The sequence below is a fragment of the Misgurnus anguillicaudatus genome, chromosome 5 (assembly GCF_027580225.2).
Source record: "Misgurnus anguillicaudatus chromosome 5, ASM2758022v2, whole genome shotgun sequence".
In the NCBI taxonomy this organism is placed as follows: Eukaryota; Metazoa; Chordata; class Actinopteri; order Cypriniformes; family Cobitidae; genus Misgurnus; species Misgurnus anguillicaudatus.
In genome coordinates, this window is record NC_073341.2 from 28,975,045 (window position 1) to 29,001,178 (window position 26,134).

The following is a 26,134-nucleotide window of genomic DNA, read 5'->3' on the forward strand; positions in this document are numbered from 1 at the left end:
ACTTGCTAAGATTGTCACTTAGTAGTCAAATATTTCTTGGTATGCTTAAGGCGAGGGTCTAACTGTGTACAGTAAGAGGGAGTTTTCCCAGACTGTCCCACTGAGTATCATAAACAAGTTTCTGATTAAAGTAGCAAGTCTGGTTGCAATTGTCCCTTGTTGTGGCTGTTCCCCGTCTCCCAGCAGGGCAAACTGCCAGTGAAAACTGTATACAAACTAAATGTAGTAACATGACTACTTCCTTTACAGCATGTAACAATTATGAAACATTTAAATGCATCTTCGGATTCAAATATATTTTCAGATGCGTGACAATCAGTGACTACATGGATTTAGCCATCATATGACATGACAAGACAACAGTCACATGGCCATCAGAAACAATAATTATGACATCTCACATAAAATGTTATACTTGCATAATAATGGATTTGTCCCACTGTAGCTTTAATCATTATGCAAGTATGAAACAGCACCTATGGCCAACAAAACTAAGCTTGGATGTATGCTTTATTATTAAAAAATGAATAAACGACTGACAGGACTTATTTGGAAATGTGAAAATGAACCTGTGAAGTTAAAATGTAAATGTACTGTAATGTATCAGGGTGTTATATCTACGACTACACCCAACATATCACACACACTCAGAAAGAAAAAAACTCATGGCAAAACATTTGCTTCAATTTTAAACATTTTACTTGGAAAGGCACAAACTATGATTTCCTGGTAAATAAATTTGATGAGAAATAAAACAGAAGTACATTTTCTTCTTTTCCTTAAACAGTCCTTGAACAGATATCAGCCCTGTGCAGGAAAGCTCCCACATCCGTTTGTACGGCACGTCGTTTTTCTCGTCCTTTAAATTTCAAGCCCACTGTGTTGCCTTCTTTAATCCAAAGTGCAATAACAACATTGACAAGAAAATAATATCCATTTGTCTCTCCGTCCCCCACAGTACCTGAGGCCAGTAACTGTGCTACAGAGTTCACATTGACAGAAAAAAGGAAGTGGAGTTTATATTAAAAAAACAAACAAACAAGAAAACAAAAAGAAAGCATTTCCAGGACACTACAACTGCTTTACAACCCAGGGATTCCTCTGAAAAGAATCAAAAATTAAATTACAGAAAAACAAAAGACTCCAGAGTCTGGTTGAGATGAATCGTGTCCTGTTACTTTCGCAATTTTGTGGGTGTCATCTCCAGTGCCGAGTCGAGTCCCGCCCTTACGTTTGCCACAAATAAGACCTATTCCTAAGAAAACTTAAAATATCATTTCATCAATCGATGTTTCATCTCCCTGATCAGAAAATGATCTGCTTGGAATTTAGAATACACCAACTGTTTCAAACAGCATCTGTTCACATAACTGTTCATCTTTTTCATTTCATCTCTTTAAGTGTTTTTGTGTGATTACACACATCTTAAGAATCTTCATTTATTCTCTTTGTTTTTTGAAGGATTCAGAGTCAACATTCCTTTGCACTCCAATAAGTGGTCAAGCATTTTTGAAATCAAGTGTGATGGGCACTGAGAGAGAGAGAGATAGAAAGAAAGAAAGAAAGAAAGAAAGAAAGAAAGAAAGAAAGAAAGAGAAAGACAGAGAGAAATCTGTGTATTTGCTTGCATTTCAAACTTAACAGTGACCAGAATGATTCAAGTTCTTAAAAGCGCTCTTCATCACTTGTGCCTCTGGAGAGCTTTCCTCTTTCTTCGCTTGAAGAAACAACAGCACCTACAGAAAAATCAGAGCAGGAGGAGAGATTAAATACTACATTTAAAGAATATGATCTGAGCAATGACGTGCTAAATTGGAGAGCACTGAGAGCAGATTTACACCTGGTATTAGGATAGCTGTTCACACCAGGTTTCGTTTTGAGGGGATGGTCTACGGGCGAGTCGTTAAAAGACGAGAAAATGCTTCCCTGTCAATGATGGCAATCCGAATTTTCGTTATTATCCACCAGGTTATACACCAGTTGGCGCTCTTATCCAAGTAATAAAACCTGGAAGTATTCCCTAAGGGCAAACAGTTCAAACTCCGTGTATGTTTTGAGGATCGCTCTGAATCTGATCTCTATCAAAAGTCCTTCACAAAAATTTAATCATCTCAGCTTTTTGCCCAAAACTGGGTATTTTTGGAGAAACCTGCCCATATTTGACAGGTGAAAAAAAGAGAAAAAATAAAGTTAGGATAAAACTTATTTTTTTTAAAGCAGAGGGTCTATTTTTTATTTGATATATTGTATGTTTAAATATTTAAAGAAGAACATTTTCTGGAAGGCATCAAACTTTTGTGAAAATCATTAAAAAATGCCGTTGCTGGTTAGCAAATTAAAAAAAATGCTGGCAGGGATAGAGTACTACTGCTTGTGTTGTTATACATACACATAACGTTGTGCAGCATGTTTATCAGGGTTCCCACACCTTAGTTAACTTCAAATTTAAGGACCTTTCAAGGACTTTCCAGGTCCAATACCCTCAAATTCAAAGACTAAATGTGGGGACACATTTCAAGTGAGCTCAAGGTTACATTGTGTTACCTTTAAAGATACATTGTTACAGTTCCCTTTTCGAGGGAACTCACGCTGCGTCACTGCAGTGACACTTTGGGGACGCCTCCAGGGGTAAGTGCGTCTGAATGTGTATATCAAATTCAATGGTGAGTCTTAACGACAAAGACAGGGTGACGCGGGAGCCAGGTAGTATATCGCTATCTGAAATATTGCCAAAGACTGTAACCAGAGACGTTTTCAAGTGTCAAACACAACTATGCAGAAAAGCATTTTGGTATGAATCAACATTTGCATACAGAAGATATAAGCATTTAAAGCGAACAGTTTAGCATGTGTGCTTAAAAAGTCGAGAATTTTAATGATATTATCCTACACAGGGAATAATATGGATTTTTTTCAGGAAAACTTCTTGCATAAAATCAATTCAAGCACTTTCAATGACCTGTATCTATGTATGTATATTTTCACAAACTTCTCAGGGCCTTAAATATTTTTCCCCAGATTCACAAACTTTCAAGGACCCGTGGGAACCCTGGTTTATGTAAGGGCTTTCTTAAATATTTCAGAGCAATTGATGTAATAAGCCAGCACTACTAAAGGGCTTGTTATAGTCGTGCGTAGGTCCTACAGCGTAGCAGCGACGGCGTAGGTTCCGCGTCGGTTTTCATTTATACTTTTGCGTCGTCGTCCGCGTCGACATGCAAACACGCGCGGCCGCTGGTGGGCAGTATCCACGCGTGTAACCACAGTAGCAGCGCGACCATCAGAGAAGAAGAAACCGGGCAAGTTAACCCACAAACGAAGAAGAAACAGCAACTTGTTGTGTATAATTTGAGAAGACCAGCAATGATGGAAGTAAATAAACAGCGACTTTTGTTGCAGTTTGAGTTAAATCACTCCTCAATTTGGCTCATCTTTGTTTTCACCGTCACAAACAGAAATACCTATGACGCAGTAGCTACGGCGTAGAACCTACGCACAACTATAAATCGCCCTTAAGGCCGATGTAAAAACATTGTGCTTTGTACATCACACATTAGATCAACAGGCGAAAAATCAGTGGCCTTTGGTGGCTGCTCGAACACATCGGAGCATACGAACACATTTATCCAAACCACTAACACACCCACTGTACCTATATTTAGCATCACCCACTTGTGATACGATGGACCAAAACGCATCTTAATACCAGGTGAAAAATTGGCCGCTCAGCTGTAACAAGGTCTGGCCTGCTAATTCAGTGAATCAATAAATACGCAATCATACTGACATAAAGCATTCCAAAGTAACATTAAGCATCATACATGTCAAAACACAAGCTGAAATACATGCAAATTAGAAGTGACAAGGTCCGACTATCTATAGGATTATTGCATGATCCGTCTCCTGTGAGAGATACTGTAGTGATGTGCAGGTAAAATAAAGGAGAGATTTATTTTACTGTGAAACAATTACATATAGGAGGTCTTTTTAAAGTCTGTCTATTTAAAGGTGCATCACACCTCCTGCTAATAATTGGTGGTCCTATGACCATGACTCAAGTGCAACGGTTTAATTAAGCATGTAAAAAAAACCAACACCTTGTCTGTAACTAATTTGCTTAGAATGTCAGCAGAGACATGATACATTACACAATGCTCCAACACCCTCCCCCTTCCGAATTTTAATTTTACATGAAAAGAAAACTGATGTGCTTTTAAAGGGGTCATGACATTAAGAATCAATTCTGCCTTGAACTATTAAAATATTACGGGTCTTGGCAAATTTCAACGTTTAAAACGCCCTCCTTATCAATAAAAAAAGCATTTATGTAATCACTCTCTGGGTACGAATAAATGGCTGGATTAGTGACGTACATACAGACATATTATTTTCATATGACCTGCCTGCTTCAGGTCTGTAGCCTCCCCCTTCTCTGCCAAAGAGAAAGACATGGCACATCATCATATCGTTGGCTCCGCCCACTGGCGTTCACTGCCGCAACTCAAAGGGATCTGAAGGAGTAGTTGTTTACAATCATGATAAGATTGTACGATAAGACAGTAAGATTGCGACGTCAGACAAATATTAAAACGAGCATCTTTACAGGGCGTCTAAAGGATCCCGAACGTCAGAGAGAAATAGATTGTTTATTTTTTTAATGAATGTACTGTCATCAGTGCTAAACTATGTGCCTACTGTTTTGAACTATACAAGAAAATGCAACCAGTAATGACCCCTTAATACACAAGTTTTAAATTACATCGCGCAAGATTAAAGCGAGAGATTTAATAACATATACACGAGAGCATAATTGTTAGAAACATGCTGGAAATGTATTGATAACTGCGCTCACAGTTGGTGGCAAGAAGTGCATTATTAAAAGTGCAATTCTCTGTTTAAAAGGGTAAAAACGTCTTTAAATGGATAAAATCCAGATAATTTACTTACCACCATGTCATCCAAAATGTTGATGTCTTTCTTTGTTCAGAAATTCAGTTTTTTGAGGAAACATTCCAGGATTTTTCTCATTTTAATGGATTTTAATGGACCCCAACACTTAAGAGAGTTTTAATGCGGTTTAAAATTGCAGTTTCAAAGGACTCTAAACGATCCCAAACGAAGATCTTATCTAGTGAAACGATTGTCATTTTTGACCAGAAAAATAAAAAATATGCACTTTTAAACCACAACTTCTCGTCTTCCTCCGGCTCTGTGACGCGCCAGCGCAATCTCATGTAATACGTCATCACATCATGTGTTACAGATGACGTATGCAAAACTACGCCCAGTGTTTCTGGTGAATGAGGACCGTTCCGACGTTGTTGTATGTCGAAAGATACTAATTAATGTCTTTGTGTCAGTTTATTGTTTAAAATGGTCCGCAAATGTGCGTTTCATATATGTAACACGTGACCTTTACACGGCATTACACAATTACGCGAGTTCGCGCTAGCTCATCACACAGCCAGAGGAAGAAGAGAAGTTGTGGTTTAAAAGGGCATATTTTTTATTTTTCTTGCCAAAAATGACAATCGTTTCACTAGATAAGACCCTTATGCCTCGTTTGGGATTGTTTAGAGTCCTTTGAAGCTGCGTTGAAACTGCGATTTTAAACTCCATAAAAGGTGCAGTGTGTAAATTTTAGCAGCATCTATTGGTGAGGTTGCGAATTGCAACAAACGGCTCAGTCCACTGCTCACCCCTCGCTTTTGAAACGCATAGAGAAGCTACGGTAGCCGCAACTGGAAAAACATGTTATCGTCAGAGACAACTTGGTAAAAAAAAGTTTGTCCGTTAAGGGCTTCTGTAGAAACATGGCGGCACAAAATGGCGACTTCCACGTGAGGGGACCCTCATGTATGTAGATAAAAACGTCTCATTCTAAAGGTAATACAGTAAAAACATAACGGTTCAATATAAAAAGGTCTCTCTACGCCCCTGATAATTTAGTTTTGTATATTATTTTGCATTTCTGTCAAGAGATCCTTCTAAAAATTACACACGGCACCCTTTAAAACTGTGTTGGCGTCCATTAAAGTCCATTAAAATGAGAAAAATCCTGGAATGTTTTCCTCAAAAAACTGAATTTCTTCTCGACTGAACAAAGAAAGACATCAACATTTTGGATGGCATGGTGGTGAGCAAATTATCTGGATTTTTTTAAGAAAATGGACTAATCCTTTAATACAAGTTTTAAATTACATCACGCAAGATTAAAGCGAGCGATCTAATAACATATATACACGAAAGCATAATTGTTAGAAACACGCTGGTAATGTATTGATAATCTGCGCTCATAGTTGGTGGCATTAAGTTCATTATTAAAAGTGCAATTCCCTGTTTAAAAGAGTAAGGGGAAACAGAAATCAATCGGTGATGAAAAACAGGGTGGAAAAAGTCATAATTACTTAAATTTGTATGTATGTTTTTAGGCTAGAGTAATTAAGGGGGGAAAAAATCATGTCATGGCCCCTTTAATGAAAGTGACAATGACCAATGTATGGTAACCCATACTTTGAACGTGACCTCTGCATTTAACCCATCCAGTGAGTCGTAAACACACACCCAGCTATTACCGCAGCACCCGGGGAGCAATTGGGGTTAAGGTGCAGGCCGTGAGACTCGAACCGGCAACTCTTGGGTTACAAGTCAGACTCTCTAACCATTAATGACATCTTATCTTTACTAGGAAGACCAACCAACCAGCAGTGTTTAATATGACTGTCAGTGTGAACACGCCATGAGAACACTTACTTTGTGTCGTCGGCCACCTCTACTTCAGCCGGTGCAGTGATGGGGGCATTGGAGTGTCCTGCAGTTGGGTCATCAGTGTTCAGCTCTCCATTTGTGGAGCTTATGACCTGACGATCACAGAAAAAAAATTTCACATACTCGCTAATTAAATCATTAATAAATATGGGACAGTCAGGACCTATAAAGTAAATGACTGATGAAAGTGAAGATTTACATGACCAAATAAGCTCACTACTATCAAAAGTATGAAACATTATCTTGTAAGTACATGCCACGACTGCTAATCCATCAAAAATATACAAAAGTACACTTTGGCGGCTTCTTTCAGCTTTTGAAAAAACATCCATATATCTAGGGGTTTTGGAGTTAAGGTTATAAATAAATGCCTGTTTGAATGCAAACATATTTTTTTCAAAGCAACCTGGAGTTTTTTTTATCATTGCAATGTGCTAATAACCAACAGAATTGTTTAGACACAGTAAATCATTCCAACAACCACTAGATGGCGCATGTGCTTCATTAAACGTACACCATCTAATAAAAAAGTTTATACTGTGGGAAAATAATAGATGGTTTCTCCTTCCAGTCTATCAGCATCAATTAGATCCTATCACAATATGAGCTCCTTTCTAACCAAAATGCTTAATGGCTTCTATAAAAAAAAAAACATTCCCAAGGAACGGCACCACAGCCATCAGTAGCGTGCTCAGAGTTTAAAGGAGGCATACCGAGCATAACGGATGACTGAGTGTACAAAAAGTAGACAAAGAAGCAGCCAGAAACCACACAATACACTCAAAAGCTTTTGTGCAACATCATGCGCAAGCAGTACCTGGACTGAGCCCCCCAACCTGTCCACTGTAAGGTGCGACCCCAGAGTCTCCATAGTGGTCACTGGAGTGGGCAGGGACTCACTTCCTTTGGGTTCGGGTGACTGCCCGACAGTGGAAGAAGAGCATTATGGGTAGGAAAGCGGGGAGCGAGGGGGTGAAGGTTGCGGGTGGAGATTTTGAAGGACGGTGGGTAAGTACAAACAAATGAAAAATAAAAACATTAAAAAGGGAAGGCATCTCACATGCAGAAGCCTGACCATTACTAAGAAAAAGAAGTTAATAGTGAAAGAAATGATAAAAAACAAACAAACAAACAAACAAACATGCAGAATTAAAAAAGGTTGCTTTTAGAAATAAACGTGAGATTTTACTTATACTACGGATAGTGCTAATGTCATTAAACATCTCTTTACATAACCATAGTACAAAGATGTGAGAACAAGCAAAGAGGCACATAGAGGTACATAAACGCTGAGATAATTAAAAGCTCTTTAATTGTGATTACAGAGGTGGGGAAATTCTAAGATCCCGGTTCAAAGACCGCTTCTTTTGAATACTCCAATGCAACTCAGTGATATGTACATCAGGAAATGTACTCTTATTAGGGGTGTAACGATTCATCGTGCAAATGCGCGTTTTCTCATTGAATGAATTTGAATGAATTACGGTGAAATCCCGGCACATCCGAACGCCAGAGGGCGCTCCCGTGCAGAAATCCCTTTGTGCCACACAAGAAGTAGCATTACAAACGCTATTCCAGGAAATGTCTGCACATGAATATTTATACGCTGTTCTTCAAATTGTTTCAGGTATTTTCATGATAATAAAGAATATTTTGAATGATTTTGTTTAACGAGTGTTGCTTTTTTAAATGCACGTTATAAATGACTCCGACTCATAATGATTTTAGATTGATAAGGACTTCCTACTGACCAAATGCCGTAATACAGGCATAAGCTGTGCATAAAACAAAGAATCGCAGCCTTGCGATTCAGAATCGATTTCAGACAGGCATTTTTAATGAGGACCGCGATTGAATCGTGATTGAATCGTTACATCCCTAACTCTTATGGTTATAAACAAAGGATTACGGATTGGCAGAGGTCGAGTTCATTTACCACGATGAAATTAAAGTAAAAAAAGATACAATTCTCACACACACTAGAACAGTGATTCCCAACCAGGGGTACGCAAAAAGATTTAGATTTTCCTTTGATTTCATTTACTTTTAATAAAAATGTCTTTCGTTTGTCCAGTCATTGACCTAAGATTGATTTTTGTGAGGAAAGCATTTTAAAAAGGACTACTTTATATGTAATTTTAATCTTATCATTAATATTATTAGCCGTCGTGAGTAAATGAGCTGCATGCTCCAAAACGCAAAAAGCGATGTCCAACTCAAGAACGATCTGACTATTTTCAATGAACCTGAATAGTTTCTAAAGACACAAAGTTCATTAACTATAAATAATGTTCAAATAATGATATTCATTCCCGCTGCCATTGCATCTTCAAATGACGCAAAAAACATTTGCATTGTTTTTGGCAACATATTTTGTACCGTATGATGATGTCTTTTGTATTTATAGTGAATGTCTTACCACATTTTGTTTCTCTTTATATTTGAACAGAATAATTTAAGTTATTTGCACACTTTAATTATCAGTAACTTAAAAATTGAGATTTTAGTAAATTTAGGGCCAGATTTACTAAAAAAGGACATGAGAGCTCAATTCCAAACAGAGTGGAAAATGTACGTGTGATTTACTACAAAATAATGTAAAATTCCCCTTTCCAGCTTAGTAAAAGACAAAGTACACTAAGAAGAACCAGAGGACGAAAGATATGAAGTGTAAAAGAAGTTTTAAAACTGTGCCTGGTATGAGACACTCTTCTGCAGGCAGGGGGAGGGGCGGGGCTGTGTTTCCTACCCTCCACCGCCACTTTCACAGTGTGCTCATAGCAGCTAGGAGGCTGCTCAGGTTGCAGCAACAGTACAATTTGTCCAGTTAAAAGTTGTTCTATCACTGAAATAATTTTAGAGACATTATTTAAAGGTAAAAAAACTACATAGTGTTGCTTTAAAGTGGTCATATGATGATTTTTTTTGTAAAATAACTCTTTGGTATTCCCAGAGTCCGTATGTGAAGTTTTATCTCAAAACACCCTACAGATAATTAATTATAGCATGTCAAAATTGCCATTTTGTAGGGCTGAGCAAAAATGTGCCGTTTTTGGGTGTGTCTTTTAAAATGCAAATGAGCTGATAAAATGCAAACACTGATAGCAATGATGATGGTTTGTTGAAATAAACATGCTTCATCAGTCAGTGATTTTTACTCTAATTAATGAATTAATTTTAAACATTACTAATTATTTGTCTTTAAAACAACTTTGGTTTAGTTTCGATTAAGGGGTACTTAAGCCTTACTGATAGGGCTGTGGGGGTACTTAGGGCTAAAAAGGTGGGGAACCACTGCACTAGAATACATGCATGTCTGAGAGTCAAGCTAACAGCAAAGGTCTTTTATTAAAAGCATTTACACAAAATCAAAAGCAGATCTTGTTAATGGACAGCCAGTTAAAACATTCAAACCTAATTTATATTCTTTCTTCCTTCTTTCTGAGCAAGGCACAAATAAGCAGCCTTTCTTTGGACCAACCAATCACTGTGTAGTATTTGTGTTGCATAACCCAAATACCAAGCAAAACTTGAGCAGCAACTCTGACATCATCAAAACATCACAAATTAGTCAATGTAACAAGCCTGAATTAGGCTTTATTCTGACTGGCCACAAGCCTGAGAAGTGCCCACAAGTTATCAGAGAGGTCCCAGGTACACGTCCAGCACTCACCTGGATGTTAAAAAACCATGCTGGACTGGAGAAGGTCTACAGTACTACGCCCGACGTATACTGTGTCCACCTAAGGTGTATATATGGTAGACAAACTCACATGGGTTGGCTATGTAAGCTTCACTCACCTGGTTTTTGGTCTGCTGTTGTGCTTTGTCTCTGCTGCTGGGCTGGGGTGTGTCTGTGGGAATGGGGCCTATAGGTGTAGGCTATAAAAGAAAACAATGATCTCATCGTTAAACAAGAACATCGCCTGTTCATTCACTTTCAAATAAACCTTATGTCGAATGACAAAGGTGTTTGAAGAAGAAAAAAGGATTTGAGGAAGTGTCTGTGAAAACAAACACTCACGAGTGGCTTGCCGACCCAGTCGTACTCGTAATCGAACACGTAGCCGTTCCTGTCGAAAAGATCTGTGAAGAGCTTCCTTAAGTAATCGTAATCCGGTTTTTCAAAGAAGTCCAGCCTTCTCACGTATCTCAGATAGGTGGCCATCTCCTCTGCAATGTGTAAAAACAGGAACAGGCAACTAATTTAGTGTTGCTTCACACAGTAGTGTTTGTGATGTAACATCGGCTAGCTTGATCAAGTTTGTTAAACTGATCAGTAATTTTTATAAGATAGGTTAATAAGATAAGAGGAAAACAAGTAATTTTTCCTAGGAGGCAATAACATGACAAACAGACCTGGAAAACTTTCACATAGCACTTCAATAGGTGTAGATCGCTTGGTGTCCCCTATTTTCTGGTAGCGTTCTTTCAGTGTGTCCGCCTGTTTGGGAAACACAGAGACGAATTATTTTACACCATCATACAAATCCTAATAAAGTAAAAGTTAAATAAATAAAACCTTCCCCAAATGTAATTAGTACTGCATAACAACTAATCGCAACTAATCGTTTGCAGAATAAAAATTTTTGTTTACATCATGTATGTGTGTGTATTTTGTATAATAATTATGTATATATAAATACACACACATGTATAATTTTAAGGAAAAAAATGTGCACATATCAAGTATTTATATGCATATATAATACAAATTAGATATAAATATAAAAAAGCATATAGGGGTGTGCGGGGCAAAAACTAACGCGGGGTTAGTACCACGGACTGTTTATATTGTTGCACAAAGTTGAGCTTTTTGTTTTTCCGGTATTTTTTCCGGTATTTTTTTCCTGTATTTTTTCACGCTGCCAAAAGACGCCCTCCTGCAAATTATTGGAAATGTATAATGTTTTTCCAGAGAGTTATTGATGAACCAGTGTTTTGGTGGCATGCAAGTACTTTTTTCATCATGTTTTTTTCCTGTTTCTAAGTTGGGTGTGTAAGATACTAAATCCAATGCTATGTCATATTAATCAGTGTCTTGTTGACTAAAGGGCGATTTATAGTCGTGCGTAAGTTCTACGCTGTAGCCTGTGCGTAGCTCTGCGTAGCCTGACGTGCACCTCGCAAATATTTTAACAGCGCGTCAGTTCTACGCGGACCGCAAGCGCTGTGATTGGTCCACCAGAACCCCTCCCGTCAGGTAAAAAAAACTGCGTCATAGGTATTTCCGTTTGCAACGGTGAAAACAAAGATGAGCCAAGTTGAGGAGTGATTTAACTCAAACTGCAACGAAAGTCACTGTTTATTTACTTCCATCATTGCTGGTCTTCTCAAATCATACACAACAAGTTGCTGTTTCTTCTTCGTTTGTGAGTTAACTTGCCAAGCTGCTTCTTCTCTGACGCGTGGATACTGCCTACCAGCGGTTTGCGCGCGTGTTTGCATATTGACGCGGAGGACGACGCAAAAGTATAAATGAAAACCGACGCGGAACCTACGTCGTCGCAGCTACGCCGTAGGACCTACGCACGACTATAACGAGCCCTTAAAACATAGCATCGTTTTAAAATATGTCTGCAGGTCTTAGCAACTTTTTTGGTGGGCTTGAAAATATTTTGACCCAGCACTTACGATATGAAAACTGCTAAAGCTAACGTTAGTGTAATTCTTGCTGTTGTTTTAAATAGGCTACACACGAATGATTGCTGGCTGCCAACAAAATAAATGTACGTCTTATCAAAAATTGTCAAAATTAATTTTTATTCATATGTTTAATATTGATTGAATAAAGTCACGTCAAAGATTAAAATCAAAATAAAGTGAATGGCTAAAATCAGACTTTGATTTTTGAAACCTTGGCCGGTTGCATAAAACTTTAAGACTAGCTTTAAAAGTTAGTCATGAATTTTTTTCTTCAAGACTGATCATAACTGTTTTAAGTATGTTACATAGAAAGGTAGATTGGTCTAATTTAAATCCAAATAATAAGACTGATTAGCCCTAACTAATGGCTAGTTAGTCAGAATCATACTTAAGACGCAGTCTTAACGTCACGGCCATGTTTATGCAACCGGCCGCTGGAGTACGATTATTACAGACTGGGTCACATATAAAAAAATTGTCATAATTGTGCTGCTTTTCTCACATATTTAGATATTTGTATCCGTTTATAATCGAACTATTGTTAGAAAAGGGCTGGATGAATACAGTGTGGATACCTGTCTATTATAGGCCGATATACAAACAATATCCACTTCAAGTATATAGACAAAACTGTATTAAAATATTTGCCTGCAAACTTAATTTTTAGCAAATGTTACAACTAACCCCCTGCCTGTTACAATTAACCTCACCTATGGGGTCATTTGTAACGTTTGCACTTCTGTCACGTTTGGTGTAATTTTCCAAGAATGGCAAGTAATAGAAGCAAACTTCAAATTTGTAGCAGAGATGTGTGTGTTGCTTGTGTAAAAATATAATTAATCAAATTCAAATATTTTTTGAAAGATTGAGCCAAAACCAAAAAGTGTTAGGTTGTGCCCCGCTCTGCCCTACACATGTAAATATTTCTTAAATATATACATGCATGTGTGTGTGTGTTTATATAGACATAATTATTATACACAATACACACACACACAAACACATATGATTTAAACAAAAACTTATATTCTGCAAACGATTAGTTGCGATTAGTTGTTATGCAGCCCTAAAATTAAATGCATGTCACGCATGGCTCGCTAATATCTAGTATCGTTTTGCTTTATTTTTCATTTTCACTCGTTTGTGATGTTGTTCCCATGTGATCTTTTCAAGTAATGCATTAACAACGATGTGATAAACATGGACTTCAGCGAGCAAATGCTGAGCTTCACCGGAGGGGTTTCTCACACCTGTGTGTGCTCGCATGCAAACACTGAAGCCATGTGACTATTAGCATGGTGCTTCTATGACACATGGCTGAGCAACTGAGGTAAAACACGAGCAGCTGATGTCTGCATGTGTTGCCGCATCATCGTGCTTTCACAACTACGCACGTACGGAAAAAAAGAAACAAAGGTAACCAGTGAACTGCTTAAGTATTGCCACAACAAAGAATACTTGCAAGGCTTAATCACACACTCACCTACATAAATGAAGAACTGAAGATGAAAGTAGAGTTTCAAAGAAATGACAAATGACAAAAAAAGAAGAACGAACCTTCAAGCCCTGCCAGGGCAAACTGCCTCGCAGAAAATACATAAACATATGACCCAGTGCTTCCAGATCGTCCCTTCTGCTTTGTTCTGATGAAAAGAAAAAGCAAATCAAATGTATGCACAAATCACAATGGCAAAGGCACTGTGCATGCCCCACCATTGGGGCATGTTGTCACAAAAAGTTTGTGTTTAATGAACTGTATATCTTTCTTGTGCAATTACGGTGGAAATGTTCAGTAGCTTTATAGAATATCGAAAAATATTAATTGGAATAAAGAAACAAATTAAGGGGGTAACAAAAACACTACAGTGAATAGCTCACTCCCACCGTTGTTTTCGCAAGAAATAACTAAGGCTAATTGGTTATTTATTTAGCTTACCTTTCCCCAAGTGTGTGTTGATACTCATGTATCGAGCGGTGCCGGTCAAGCTCTTATGTTCCCGGTATGGGATGTGTTTTTTGGTCTCTGGGTCTATGTATTCTTTGGCAAGCCCGAAGTCGATAATATGAATGGTGTGCTGCCTCTTAGATCCCGGCCGGCCCACCAAGAAATTCTCTGGCTTGACGTCTCGATATATCAAGCTCCTTGTGTGAACATACTCCATCCGTGTTATCTGAAAAACAAGGAAGACGTCAGTGAGGATGTTCTGAAATGAAACCCACACAAACATGACAGAGCTGAATGATTCATAAGGACAATTTAAAAAACCATTACTGCCAAAGATATCCTAAACATTTAATGAGACAAAAACTGCTGAGAGAAGCTAGCTGGCTATATGACAGGATGCTTATCAGTTGGATAGCGATCATTAGGACGGTCTTGAGGGAGAAGGTGCGGTCGCAGAGGTCAAACAGGTCCTCTAGACTCGGTCCCAGTAGTTCCAGAACCATTGCGTTGTATTTACCGCAAGGCCCAAAGTAGAAGACCTGAGGAACCCCCTCTGTGATAACATATGAGAGAGGATGTACAAAGTCAGTCTAATGCAAAGTTAAAGATATCAAACTTACATACTGCATCAAAGTTTACTCAAAGTTGATGGATCTATATTACAGTAAAAGCTAGGGCTTGGGGATTTATTCAATAAACATGATATGTTTAAATGACATTTATCTGGAATATAATATTAGGACATAAATATTAGTGTTATTGGTCCCTGAGTGACAATCATGCGATCCAACAAAGCAAAGAAAATAAATCATTACTCAAAAAAAAATCAACAAACAATATGATTTGTAAAAATTGGATGTGACCCAGGACCTTAGTTCAACCCGTTAGCCAAATATTGTGTAAGTTTATTATTAGGGGTGAATATCGAACAGTTCATTCCGATTCGATACAAAATCGATTTTCTCCGCCGGCGATGTGATTTTTGCTGATACATTCAAAAACTTCTTCGATGCGCTTATGATTAGATTAATTTAACATTATTTTTATATTACGTGCCTAATCAATCAGTTACATTTTACTTACAAATGCAACCAAAATATGAACATTTAATTAAACTCTTTGAAAACGGCACAATCTCTGTCCCAATTGGAACATTTACAACAACAAACAAAAAAAAAGTATACTTTTTTAAATAAAGAAAAATGAATAATGAGTCACATAAAATCAAGCTTATGAAGGCAAGAGTCACGTCTTTCAGTATTTTGTGCCAAAATGTGCAATATTGACAATCACTGAGGTAGTTTTAGAAAAAAAATTTATTAAATTAAAAAAATAAGTTAACATAAAAAATAAAGCTGTTAAACTTAAGCATTTGATCCATCACACAACATCAGATCTAACAATCAAACAAGTGCTGCAGTGGTCTCTGAGAGATTTTTCAAAATTAAGGTACCATCGATGTATTGTTATACCCCTATTTATTATATTCATTTAATTCAATATAGTATCTAATAGTGTTGTAGTTCTCAAGACCGGTCTCGGTCTCTTTTTAAAGGTCTTGGTCTCGTCTTGGAATCGACCGCATTTTTACTCGGTCTTGTCTCAGACATAGAGGACTCTGATGGCACATCACAAATTTATTTTTTTATCATTAATTTTATGCAGTTTATTCAGGTTTGGCATATGATGTTGGCATTGTTTAAGCATTGTTTAAGTTTCTCCCAAAGACAATTTTTTTTATTTTATTACTAAAAACACCTGCATTGTGTTAAGTGGATGGCAAGCCATGGAAAGACAGTTCAGAATAAATCGTTAAGTTAATTTCAGCTCTTTAGTGTTTGTTCACTTTTATTTGCTTATAGACAAAGATAAATTCCCACATATCTGCAATGCCTTTTTATCAACTTATCTGATGGCATACACAGACACACACACACACAGATATGCAATCATATGCATATTCCACATTTTATCATAAGTGTTTTAATGCAGTGACTTGCACTGGTCTTGGTCTTGACTGGGTCTCGGCCTGTCTTGGTCTTGTCTCGGTATCAGCCTGTCTTGGTCATGACTTGGTCTCTGTTTAGGTGGTCTTGACTCCACACTAGTATCTAACATGAGAGGTTTGAACATCTTGATTCACAGCTAAAACACATTCACATTTATATTCTTCACACACCCAAATGTTGAGCCTCCTGTTCACAGACAGGACAGGCCATTGTATCTAACAGGACCCATAATGACAACACCTTGAACAAAACATGACTAACAAGCCCTCAAAGAGAGAGAGACAGAGGGAGAGAGAGAGACCATAACGCAAGTCATTAAAGCAACAGCTATCCCACACCCGAGTTTTCAGAGGTCTGTAAAACAGCTGAGCTATCTCACACTTACACATGCACAAAAACAGGAGTCGTAAGTGGACAGACTGTGAGCATGATTCTGGTACACAATTTTAGTGGCTGATATCCAAGCCAACTTTTTTATTTTGTCACCATTTATTGTGGCTTAAGGGGGTCGCACACTGGACGAGAAGCGCAGCGCCGCACCATGAATCAAAAAAACAGAACACATTATTTTCTATGAATGTACGCACACCGTTGGTGTCTGGCGGCGGCTATCGTCAGCTAACCGCTGTGACTCTGGACACTGCTCATATACTTTAACATTAAATAACATAGCGATTAACATTGGCTTCTAACGTATATTTTGCATTTTGAAGTAGACGCTATCTGACTAAGCTCACGCTATTTAATGTGCACTTCCGGTGTACAATATCTCAGAGTTGTCCTAAACGCGATGCGGCGCTTCTCGTCCGGTGTGTGACACCCTTTAAATCTGTTGAATCGCTTTAAATAGAATCAAATGTCAATATTTTATTCAATGTTCTTACTTCAACTTAGACGAATCAATACTTTTCAATGCGTGAACTTTTAATCTTTGTACAGCGCATTGTGAATGTGTTAGCATTTAGCCTAGCCCCATTCATTGCTATGGCTCCAAACAGGGATGAATTTAGAAGCCACGAACACTTCCATATTTTCCCTATTTAAAAACTGTTACATCAGTAGTTACATGAGTAAGTATTTTGCAAAAAATAAAACTTTTGTTTGGAGCCATAGGAATGAATGGGGCTAGGCTAATGCTAACACATTCAAGAATCACTGTACAAAGATTAAAAGTGCACGTATTGAAAAAAGATAGGTATGCATTAATAATCTAAGTTGAGGTAAGAACATAGTAAAATATTGAAAAACTGTGGTGTTTTCCTTTAAGAAATGAACATGAAGTTCCTTCAGCAAACCTGGTTGAACATGCAAAACTCAGGATTTTTAATTCCCTATTATTTTCGATAAAAGTGACAATTGCCTTATTTTTAAATGTAGAAGTGTACACAAAGTATTATAAACGAAGGCCGTTCTTATTCTGTAAAAAATCTGCTGTGTTTTACAGGTGAATTCTGTGTATACATTTAATGAAGGCCTACTGACTGCTTTGATATCAATCTGCAGACACCAAGACTCTTCTAATGATATATGGTAAACCCAAACAAATCGCTTGCCCAATAAAAGGCCACTCTTTCAGGACAAAGCAAATAATATGTTACAAATAACAGGTGTTGTGCGGTGTCATTTTATTTGATGCAGTCTCCAAAAAAGGCCTCAAGGACACATAGCACATAGTTTCTAATTGCTGCCCATGGCCAATGTTACCAATTCAGTTTTGGGTCGCATCCCGTGTGTGTGTTTTGAAGATTCTTTCTGGTCACAAAGTGTATTAGGCACACACAAAGACACAGCGACCTGTGAAAGCCCAGATCGAGGGGGATTATAGGAGAATTAACCTGATCGGCCAAGTGTCATCATTCCCACAGGTGGGGGCGCAAAATGCGCGCACACCTGCCTGTGCTTTAGCTAGACGGATCCGTTTGGAAACCACAGCAATGATGGCCCACAGCAAGAGTGCAGCCAGGAAGCTGACTCATCAAAGCATCAGATCCGAAGTTTAAACTCAACGCCAACACGGCAATCAGAGGGAAGAAAATTACAACCATGCCTGGCCAGAACGTTTCCTTGAATTGTAAACAAGGCCATCAAGGATTATTAAAGTTCCAAATAGAAAAAAACATCTGAAAAACTATAGCAAAACTATAAAAAGGTCAGAGCGATTGGTGAAGTGGGCAGCACACTGACATGTGTTTTGCACTTTCGGTGACCCGATTTCAATTCCCGGCTTGTGGTTATTTGCCGACCCCATACCCCTCTCTCCTCCCTGTACTTTCCTGTCCTCTCCTCACTCACTGTTAAGATAAAAAAGGCAAAATGGCTAAAAAATATAAAATAAAATAAAAATTGCCACCCAATTCAAACATGAATGATAAAAATAACGCCCATGGATTATTTTTTACTGTTGCAAACCAATCCACTCAGCCTTGGTGCGAAACTAAATAGCAACAAGAACATTTCTCAAAACCCCACTCGTTCATGTCACTTATAGAGCTTGAGAGAAAACAACAACTCATTGTTCATCAAACACATGTCCACTTATAGCAGATGCACTGGAATGTCAGTGTACCGCGCATGTCAGACTGTGCCGACCGATCGAAGGCTAAGTATTAAAAATTTAACACGCATTTGTGATAAAAGCGTAACATCAAAATGTTAATAAGTTAGAAAGAGTGCAAGGGTGCAATGAGAGGTATCCTAATTTGACCTGAACTCTTTCCAGGCCAGTGAAGAATTACAACTCTTCTTCAGCTGCAGGTTTAAGCAAGCAGGGGTTTGCCAGTGGCTTAAGGCGAGCCTCATGGTGTTAGATCCTCTCAAAGGATTCTCTGCTGGGAAGGTATGGTTTGGTTGCATTACGTCTTTTTATAAAACCTTCAGATCCAGGTTTTACCACTATGACTCACTGACTTGGATACACTTCCCTTGAGTCAAAAGCTAAGCATCTCCTCACAGGCCTGGTGGTCTTTTGTCTGTCTCGGTATATATTGGTATGTCCCAAGACTGCATCCTGTGGTTTAGGACTTGAATCCAGAACAAATTACATGAACCAAAAAAAGAGGTGGGGATCACAAGTCAAAAGCAGATGAACAAAAGCCAACAAGACTTTATTTTTAAATGTAAGGTTGAAAGCAACAATATTGTATAAAACTTAAAGGGACATTCCACTTTTTTTGAAAACATTTAATTCTTATCGTTTTGGAATCCGTTCAGCTCCGGGTCTGGCGCTGGCACTTTTAGCGTAGCTTAGCACAATCCATTGAATCTGATTAGACCATTAGCATTGTGCTAAAAATAACCAAAGAGTTTTGATATTTCTCCCCTTTAAAACTTGACTCTTCTGTAGTTAACATCATGTACGAAGGCCGACGAAAAATTCAAAGTAGCAATATTTTAGGCAGATATGGCTAGGACTATACTCTCAAACTGGTGTAATTATCAGTGACTTTGCTGCAGTAACATGGCTGCAGCAGGTGTACCGATATTACGCACTGCCCGAAAATAGTCCCCTGCTATTGAAAATAACCAAGGGGACTATTTCGGGCAGTGCGTAATATCACTACTTTTAATTTTCTGTCTGTCTTAGTACACAAGTTAACTAAAGAAGTTTTAAATAGGAAAAATATCTAAACTCTTTGGTTATTTTTAGCGCAATGCTAATGGTCTAATCAGATTCAATGGATTGTGCTAAGCTATGCTAAAAGTGCTAGCGCCAGACCCGGAGATCAGCTGAATGGTTTCCAAAACGATAAGAATCAAATGTTCAAATGTTTCAAACTCTAGAAGAGCTGGAAAATGAGCATATTTCAAAAAAGTGGAATGTACCTTTAAAAACCTGGATAGGAGAAAGGTTTCAATAAATACATTTCCTGTTTCCCCTCATAAGCTTTGGAAAAATCTAAATTTCAGTCGAAGTTATTACAATAGCAAGCTTGACGTGATATATGTGTTTATTTTCTCTTTGTGCACTACTACTGCTTTCTTCTCAAAGGGAACCAGTCACGTGCTGGACATTCGATAATGGCAACCGTGCCATGAAGAGTCGTGTAGTTACAAAAATAGCCGTCACTTTCACTGGCTATTAATGTTGCAGGGGCGCAGGAGTGGCTCCAGTGAGCTGGCAGAATATCAGATGCCTGCTCTGGACACATTCGTTCAGTGAATGAGATCATTGCATTGCTGGGTGGCAGTGTGTGAGCGGTGGGTATACGTGTCAATGAGCTGCTCTCAGGTCTGCGTGCGTGCGTGTGTAGCGTTTCATGCCGGTCAACCTTCTGCTCCAGTGATCAAATGGATAGATGCACCAAGGATTTGCACAAGCAGCTCCTCCTTTTCATTGAAGGGCTTAAAAGGATCAAAGTTCAGCCCTCTGGCTCCGTTAACATGTGTGGTAATTACAATTAAAATGAGTGTAGCGCTTCAGCCGCACTGCACAGAGATTTAATCCATTATAATCTTATTCTTAAAGATAGAGATCATTTAAATCCAGGAAAGGGAGACACATAAATCATTACACACAATAAGAACTTCAAAAACTTGTGCGCTGCACTATCGAGTCAAAGAAAGATGGCAATGCATTCAAACGCAGTCACAGCACATTTGTAACGTTATGAAAACCTTTATCTTTTGGATCATGCTTTTAATGTTTAAAACAAAAAAAAAGATTAGTCAGTGATTTGAAGCATTTTATATAAAGTATTAAATTCAAATTATTTACTGCCTTGCCGAAAAAAAAATACATTACTACATGGTATGCAATAAAAGCATTTCTTTTTACATTTAGATTAATTAAAAGACTACACAAAATATATCCATCCATAACCATTGCTATTACTTAATACCATGATAATACTTCCCACTACTACTCCATGATAACCTCTGACCCCCTTAATCTGAATCCAATCTCTTGGACTCTATCTCACCATCATTTTTTTGCTGATGAGTGAAACAACCACATCAAAGGCTGGAGTTCACCGCCCCCATAATTCTCAGCATACAACTGAGAGACTCACACAGGAAGAGGAGGTGGTGGCTTTTCATAAACCATATAACACACGGTTATGGAAAGACTGTGATGCTTACCTGAATTTCCCAGCTGTTTATAAAATCTATACTCCAAATGGAGCTGTGGCGCTCTAGATTTGATTGGCTCCTGAAATAGAAAAAAATAAGAACAGCCAGGCATTAGAGGATTGTGGGACAACAAATAAACCAACATAAATGATCACCAGAATCACATATTTGTAAACCCTAGACCAGAAGTGTGCAAACTAGGTCCCAGAGGCCAAATCTGCCCACAAAGCAGTTTGAAATTAAAAAACAGTGTAGGATAACTTAGTTGATGATATAACATCAAAATCCAAAATATGTCACTAGGGCTGAAAACTCAACTAGAAAAATGAGCGTGCCAGAGACGCAACAAAATAGAAAAATACACACTGAAAATTGCATGCTAAAAACAGAATGGACAGCAAAATACTTTCGAAGAAGTAATGCCATTTTGAAAAACCAAAAACTGCTTACCTCGGTTTTCAACATCTTGGTGAGATGTAATAATTATCTAAGCAATGCACAGGGAATGATTTGCCCATAAGAAAATGAAAGACGAAGCATAGCTATTGTACAATCTCTGCCGAAGCAGATACAATAAAGTGATACAGGTTTGTATTAGTGTTGGGCGATATGCCCTATTTTGAGATCGTCCTATCGTTAGCCTGTGAGATCGCCGATACACAATAGTATCAAGGGGGGTGCGGAAGTGGTTTCCTAATTTATTTATTTGTTCATTTTTATTTATATATGACAAGTCACTTAATTGATGGACAAAAAAGCAGCAAGGGCAACATCCTCATCATTAAAGGAAGAGTGTGTAAGAAATGTATATCAATTAATCACAAAATGGCCCTTATATGCCACTAGACATTAAGAAATCATTTTCATTTCAAATACTTATATCACTGACAACAGTGGTTTGGCCAGAATATTGTCATTTAAAACATGGAGTTGCAGCCCTCAACTGATGTTTATGTTGTCATATTGTGTATTGGCCACCAGTTGTGTGATTGCAGTACCAGTTTTAGCCACAAGTTTTGTAATTGCAATATCAGTTTTGGCCACAATCCTACATACTGTTCCTTTAAGCATGATCCAGGCCATCTAAAATTGCCAGGGAATGGGAACAACAACCTCGCTGGTTTTAACCCTCTGCACACCTATCAACCTCTCTAGTACAAGGAAATGTCAGAGCCGTACGTACTACAAGTTCAGGTGCTAGGAGGAGTCCATGCCTTGTGCATTCAGGTCCGAGCAAGAGTCCAAGACGCATGCATTGAGTTCACATGCGTGCAATAAGGAATCCACGCACATTACAAGCTCTCTTGCGCAAAGTGAAGCCCACAAACCCTCTCATGCGATGAAAAGCACGCAATGCGCATGTTAATGTGAAACTATGATAATAATAATAACAATCTGCAACTATAGTCTTAAAAAAGCCCGCTATTAGCGATATGTCTGACGATCGTCGATACATGCTACTATCGTCTATTGCAGAGGTCCCCAACCATCGGGTCGTGACCCAGTATTGGTTCGTGGACGAGTTGCCACCGGGTCGTAAGAACGTCCCATAAAAATGTTGTATAATATCCACGTAATAGCTTAATCGGGTATTTTGTACTTTAAGAGCTGAATTCAAATAACATAAATAATTTCTACTTTTGTACAGAGCTGTGCTCTTTCTTTTTCTCGGTCTCTCTCTCTCTCTCTCTCTCTTTACCAGAGCATCAGCGATCACATTGCGGTCAGTTTTTTGAGCATTCAGTACTTCTAAAAAAAATCAATCAAAGAATTTATGAATCATTTGCAAATGCATCTCGCAAATCATGTAAATACGCGGAGACGTTCAACTGTGTCACATCGCAAATGACTGCAAAGTAATCATTTTATTCTTATTTAAAACAACTTCAGAATTATCCAGCGATAGTGGCACCATGATCTAAACTATTAATAATATTTTTATGGCTACACTTTTAAAGGTGCAGTGTGTAATTTTTAGAAGGATCTCTTGACAGAAATGCAAAATAATAAACAAAACTATATTATCAGGAGTGTATAAAGACCTTTTTATAATGAACCGTTATGTGTTTATTGCCTTAGAATGAGACGTTTTATCTACATACACAGAGGGTACCCTTACATGGAAGCCGCCATTTTGAGCAGCCATGTTTCTACAGAAGCCCTTAACAGACAAACTTTTTTACTAAGTTGTCTCCAATGATGACATGTTTGTCTGGGTAGCTTCTCTATGTGTTTCAAAAGCAAGAGGTGAGCAGTGGACTGAGCTGTTGGTTGCAATTCACAACCTTACCACTCGATGCCGCTAAAATTTACACACTGCACCTTTAATGTAGGTTTGAAAGGAACCTAAAACAGTCCTGTGTCAATCATCGTTAAAAAATCATATGGTAGCCTAAATGGGAGTCTCTGTGAGCCGCAATTATTCTGGCATCTCTCCTACTTCACTCAATTTTTATCTGTTCCGTTACTTGTACTTGGGGCTCGAGCCCGACCAAGATTCGAGCTGCCTTCGAGAACAGCAAGCCAAGTTCATTTAGTGTTAATTATTAAGACTTAATGGGCAGGCAAACTAGTTAAATGAAAGTACAAAACAATCCACCAAAATATGTTTTTACACGTCTATAGAAAATATACTATAAATTAAGCTATTGTTAATTTTTCTAATGCGTGGTTGTTATCTTTACTTCCGTTTAAAATGTTATACATTTCGAAAAAGTAGAATTTTTTAGCACCTTGTTCGAACAGCAAGCAACTCAGCAACCCCCACCCAAATGTCACACCACGGTCCGCGGTGTAAAAAGGTTGGGGACCCCTGGTCTATCGGCACAACCCTAGTTTGTATCAATGTGAACACCAGTCAAGACACAAACCTATATTTTTTTGTTTACAATATTTTGCTTTCATTAGCTTATTTTTTTATAAACTTAGTAGAATCGAAGTAGAATCTGGTAGTCAGTCACCTTAAAAACCGAATCAAGTGTGAACAGAAACAGGATTAAGCAGTCTTACAAGTGTTAATCAAAAATGTTATTCGGCTATGGATTTAATTTTAAGATAGATCATCAAAATCTGTGAGAACAGATGATAGAGATCACATGTTCCCTGCTAAAAAAAAATAATGAAGTGGGAAGAGAAAAGAGATGCAAACGCCAACAGCACGCCTGCATCGGTTCTCACGGCCAAACTAGCAGAGACTGTTCTATCATCCTCCCACATTTTCTCTCAGCTATAAGAAACAATCTCTGCACCCTTTATAAAACTCTAGAGAGATGGCTTGGAAAAACGTTCCAGTGGTTAATGGTCTGTAACATAGAACACAAAAGCGAGTGCTCAAGCGAGGTCGAGTCTGGGTGTCATGTTACAGAGCCGCTGGAAGTCAACAGCCTGGCCTCGATCTTTCAGGTCCTGCAAACATCCAGGGCTCAAGGTGTAGTACCAATCACCTGACCACAGATGTTTGAGCATACCCAAGTGAAAGAAACATGACCCTTATGGTGTTATGGTGTATACTGGCCCTGTGATTAAAGCTCTGGGCTGGTAATACAAAATTCACAAGTTCACTCCTAGTTAGGAGTGATCTGTAAAATGGAAGAGCACTAACCGTTGGGGAAAAGACTTTGAATATATAGATATAATGATTTTAATGGAAGTATAAACATTTTATGTAAATGTACAAAATATCACTTAGCATAAACATATTCAAACAGCTGCTTCTTTTAAGGCATGTATATGGCTTCATATGCTCACAATCGATACAGTAATGACCAGGTTGTTATAACTCTATAGACTAAGAGGATTCGGTGCTGTGGATTGTAATGGTTCACTCCTGCTCAAGTTACTCACTTAGAATACAGACAGACACAGCGGTGCAAGGCTACATCTGCTAAGCTGTGACAACAACGCTCCGACAAACACACAGCTTTTCCAGGAAAAGCACAGGGATTGAACAGATTATGCAAACTGGAACGTACACTCAAATCACACCGTTGAGAGTAAAGGAGGGAAATAGATTAATATCAGTTTAACATTGAGCATCTCTTAATAGGGCTGAACAATATATTGGAAATAAATATTCAAATTGCAATATGTTGTTGAAGATGATTAATGGTCAGAAAGAATGATTTTACAAACTTAAGGCATTAGCATATTGCATTATGCAGCAAGTTTCACACATCGCATTTTTCTTCAATATCGTGCAGCCCTTGAGAAAACGTATCATAATAATGCAAAGCACTAAGAACAACCTACCTGCAATAATGAACAACAACCAACTCTGAATATCTGGAAATCTTACAGTTACACCTGTTATTTCATGTTTTACACCTGTCAGGCCACAACCATTAAGGATAATGAGGTTGATGGCCCCAAGGCCAGTGTGAGCGCATTTAAGACTTACGAAATCTAGTTCCTGATATTCAAAATAGTTTTAAAAATGTATCAAATTCATATAAAGTAGTAACATTACAAAAATGCAAAAAACTGAAACTGCTGACCTAACTGGGTTAGCAGTTAAAAACTTATAGTTGAGCCCTGCCTGTACGTATTAAGAGCCATATGTGTCAAACTGGTGTGGTAAGCGGGGTGGCATTTTTGCCTGAGGTTAAAATAAAATGAGATGGAAATGATCTGAAACAGTTAGTGAATTCTACACAAACTTTTGACAAGCAAAGTTTCTGTTCAGGCAAATGCTCAGCCC

At 38.1% G+C, this 26,134-nt stretch overlaps 1 protein-coding gene across 2 annotated transcripts in view; it reads right to left on the reverse strand.

Moving 5' to 3' along the window:
* Positions 1-492: 492 nt before the first annotated feature.
* csnk1g2b (casein kinase 1, gamma 2b) overlaps positions 493-26,134 on the reverse strand; it is a 42,312-nt gene continuing 16,670 nt past the window's right edge. The window contains exons 4-13 of one of the 2 annotated variants that reach the window (XM_073867935.1): positions 21,448-21,517; positions 14,760-14,912; positions 14,351-14,581; positions 13,972-14,057; positions 11,128-11,212; positions 10,793-10,941; positions 10,570-10,650; positions 7,586-7,687; positions 6,754-6,860; positions 493-1,736 (exon numbers count right to left, since the gene is read on the reverse strand). In XM_073867935.1, the coding sequence (XP_073724036.1) occupies positions 1,682-1,736; positions 6,754-6,860; positions 7,586-7,687; positions 10,570-10,650; positions 10,793-10,941; positions 11,128-11,212; positions 13,972-14,057; positions 14,351-14,581; positions 14,760-14,912; positions 21,448-21,517 (1,119 nt within the window). In that variant the 3' untranslated portion in view covers positions 493-1,681. The remainder of the gene's footprint in view (positions 1,737-6,753; positions 6,861-7,585; positions 7,688-10,569; positions 10,651-10,792; positions 10,942-11,127; positions 11,213-13,971; positions 14,058-14,350; positions 14,582-14,759; positions 14,913-21,447; positions 21,518-26,134) is intronic. The other variant, XM_073867936.1, reaches the window with a different exon arrangement.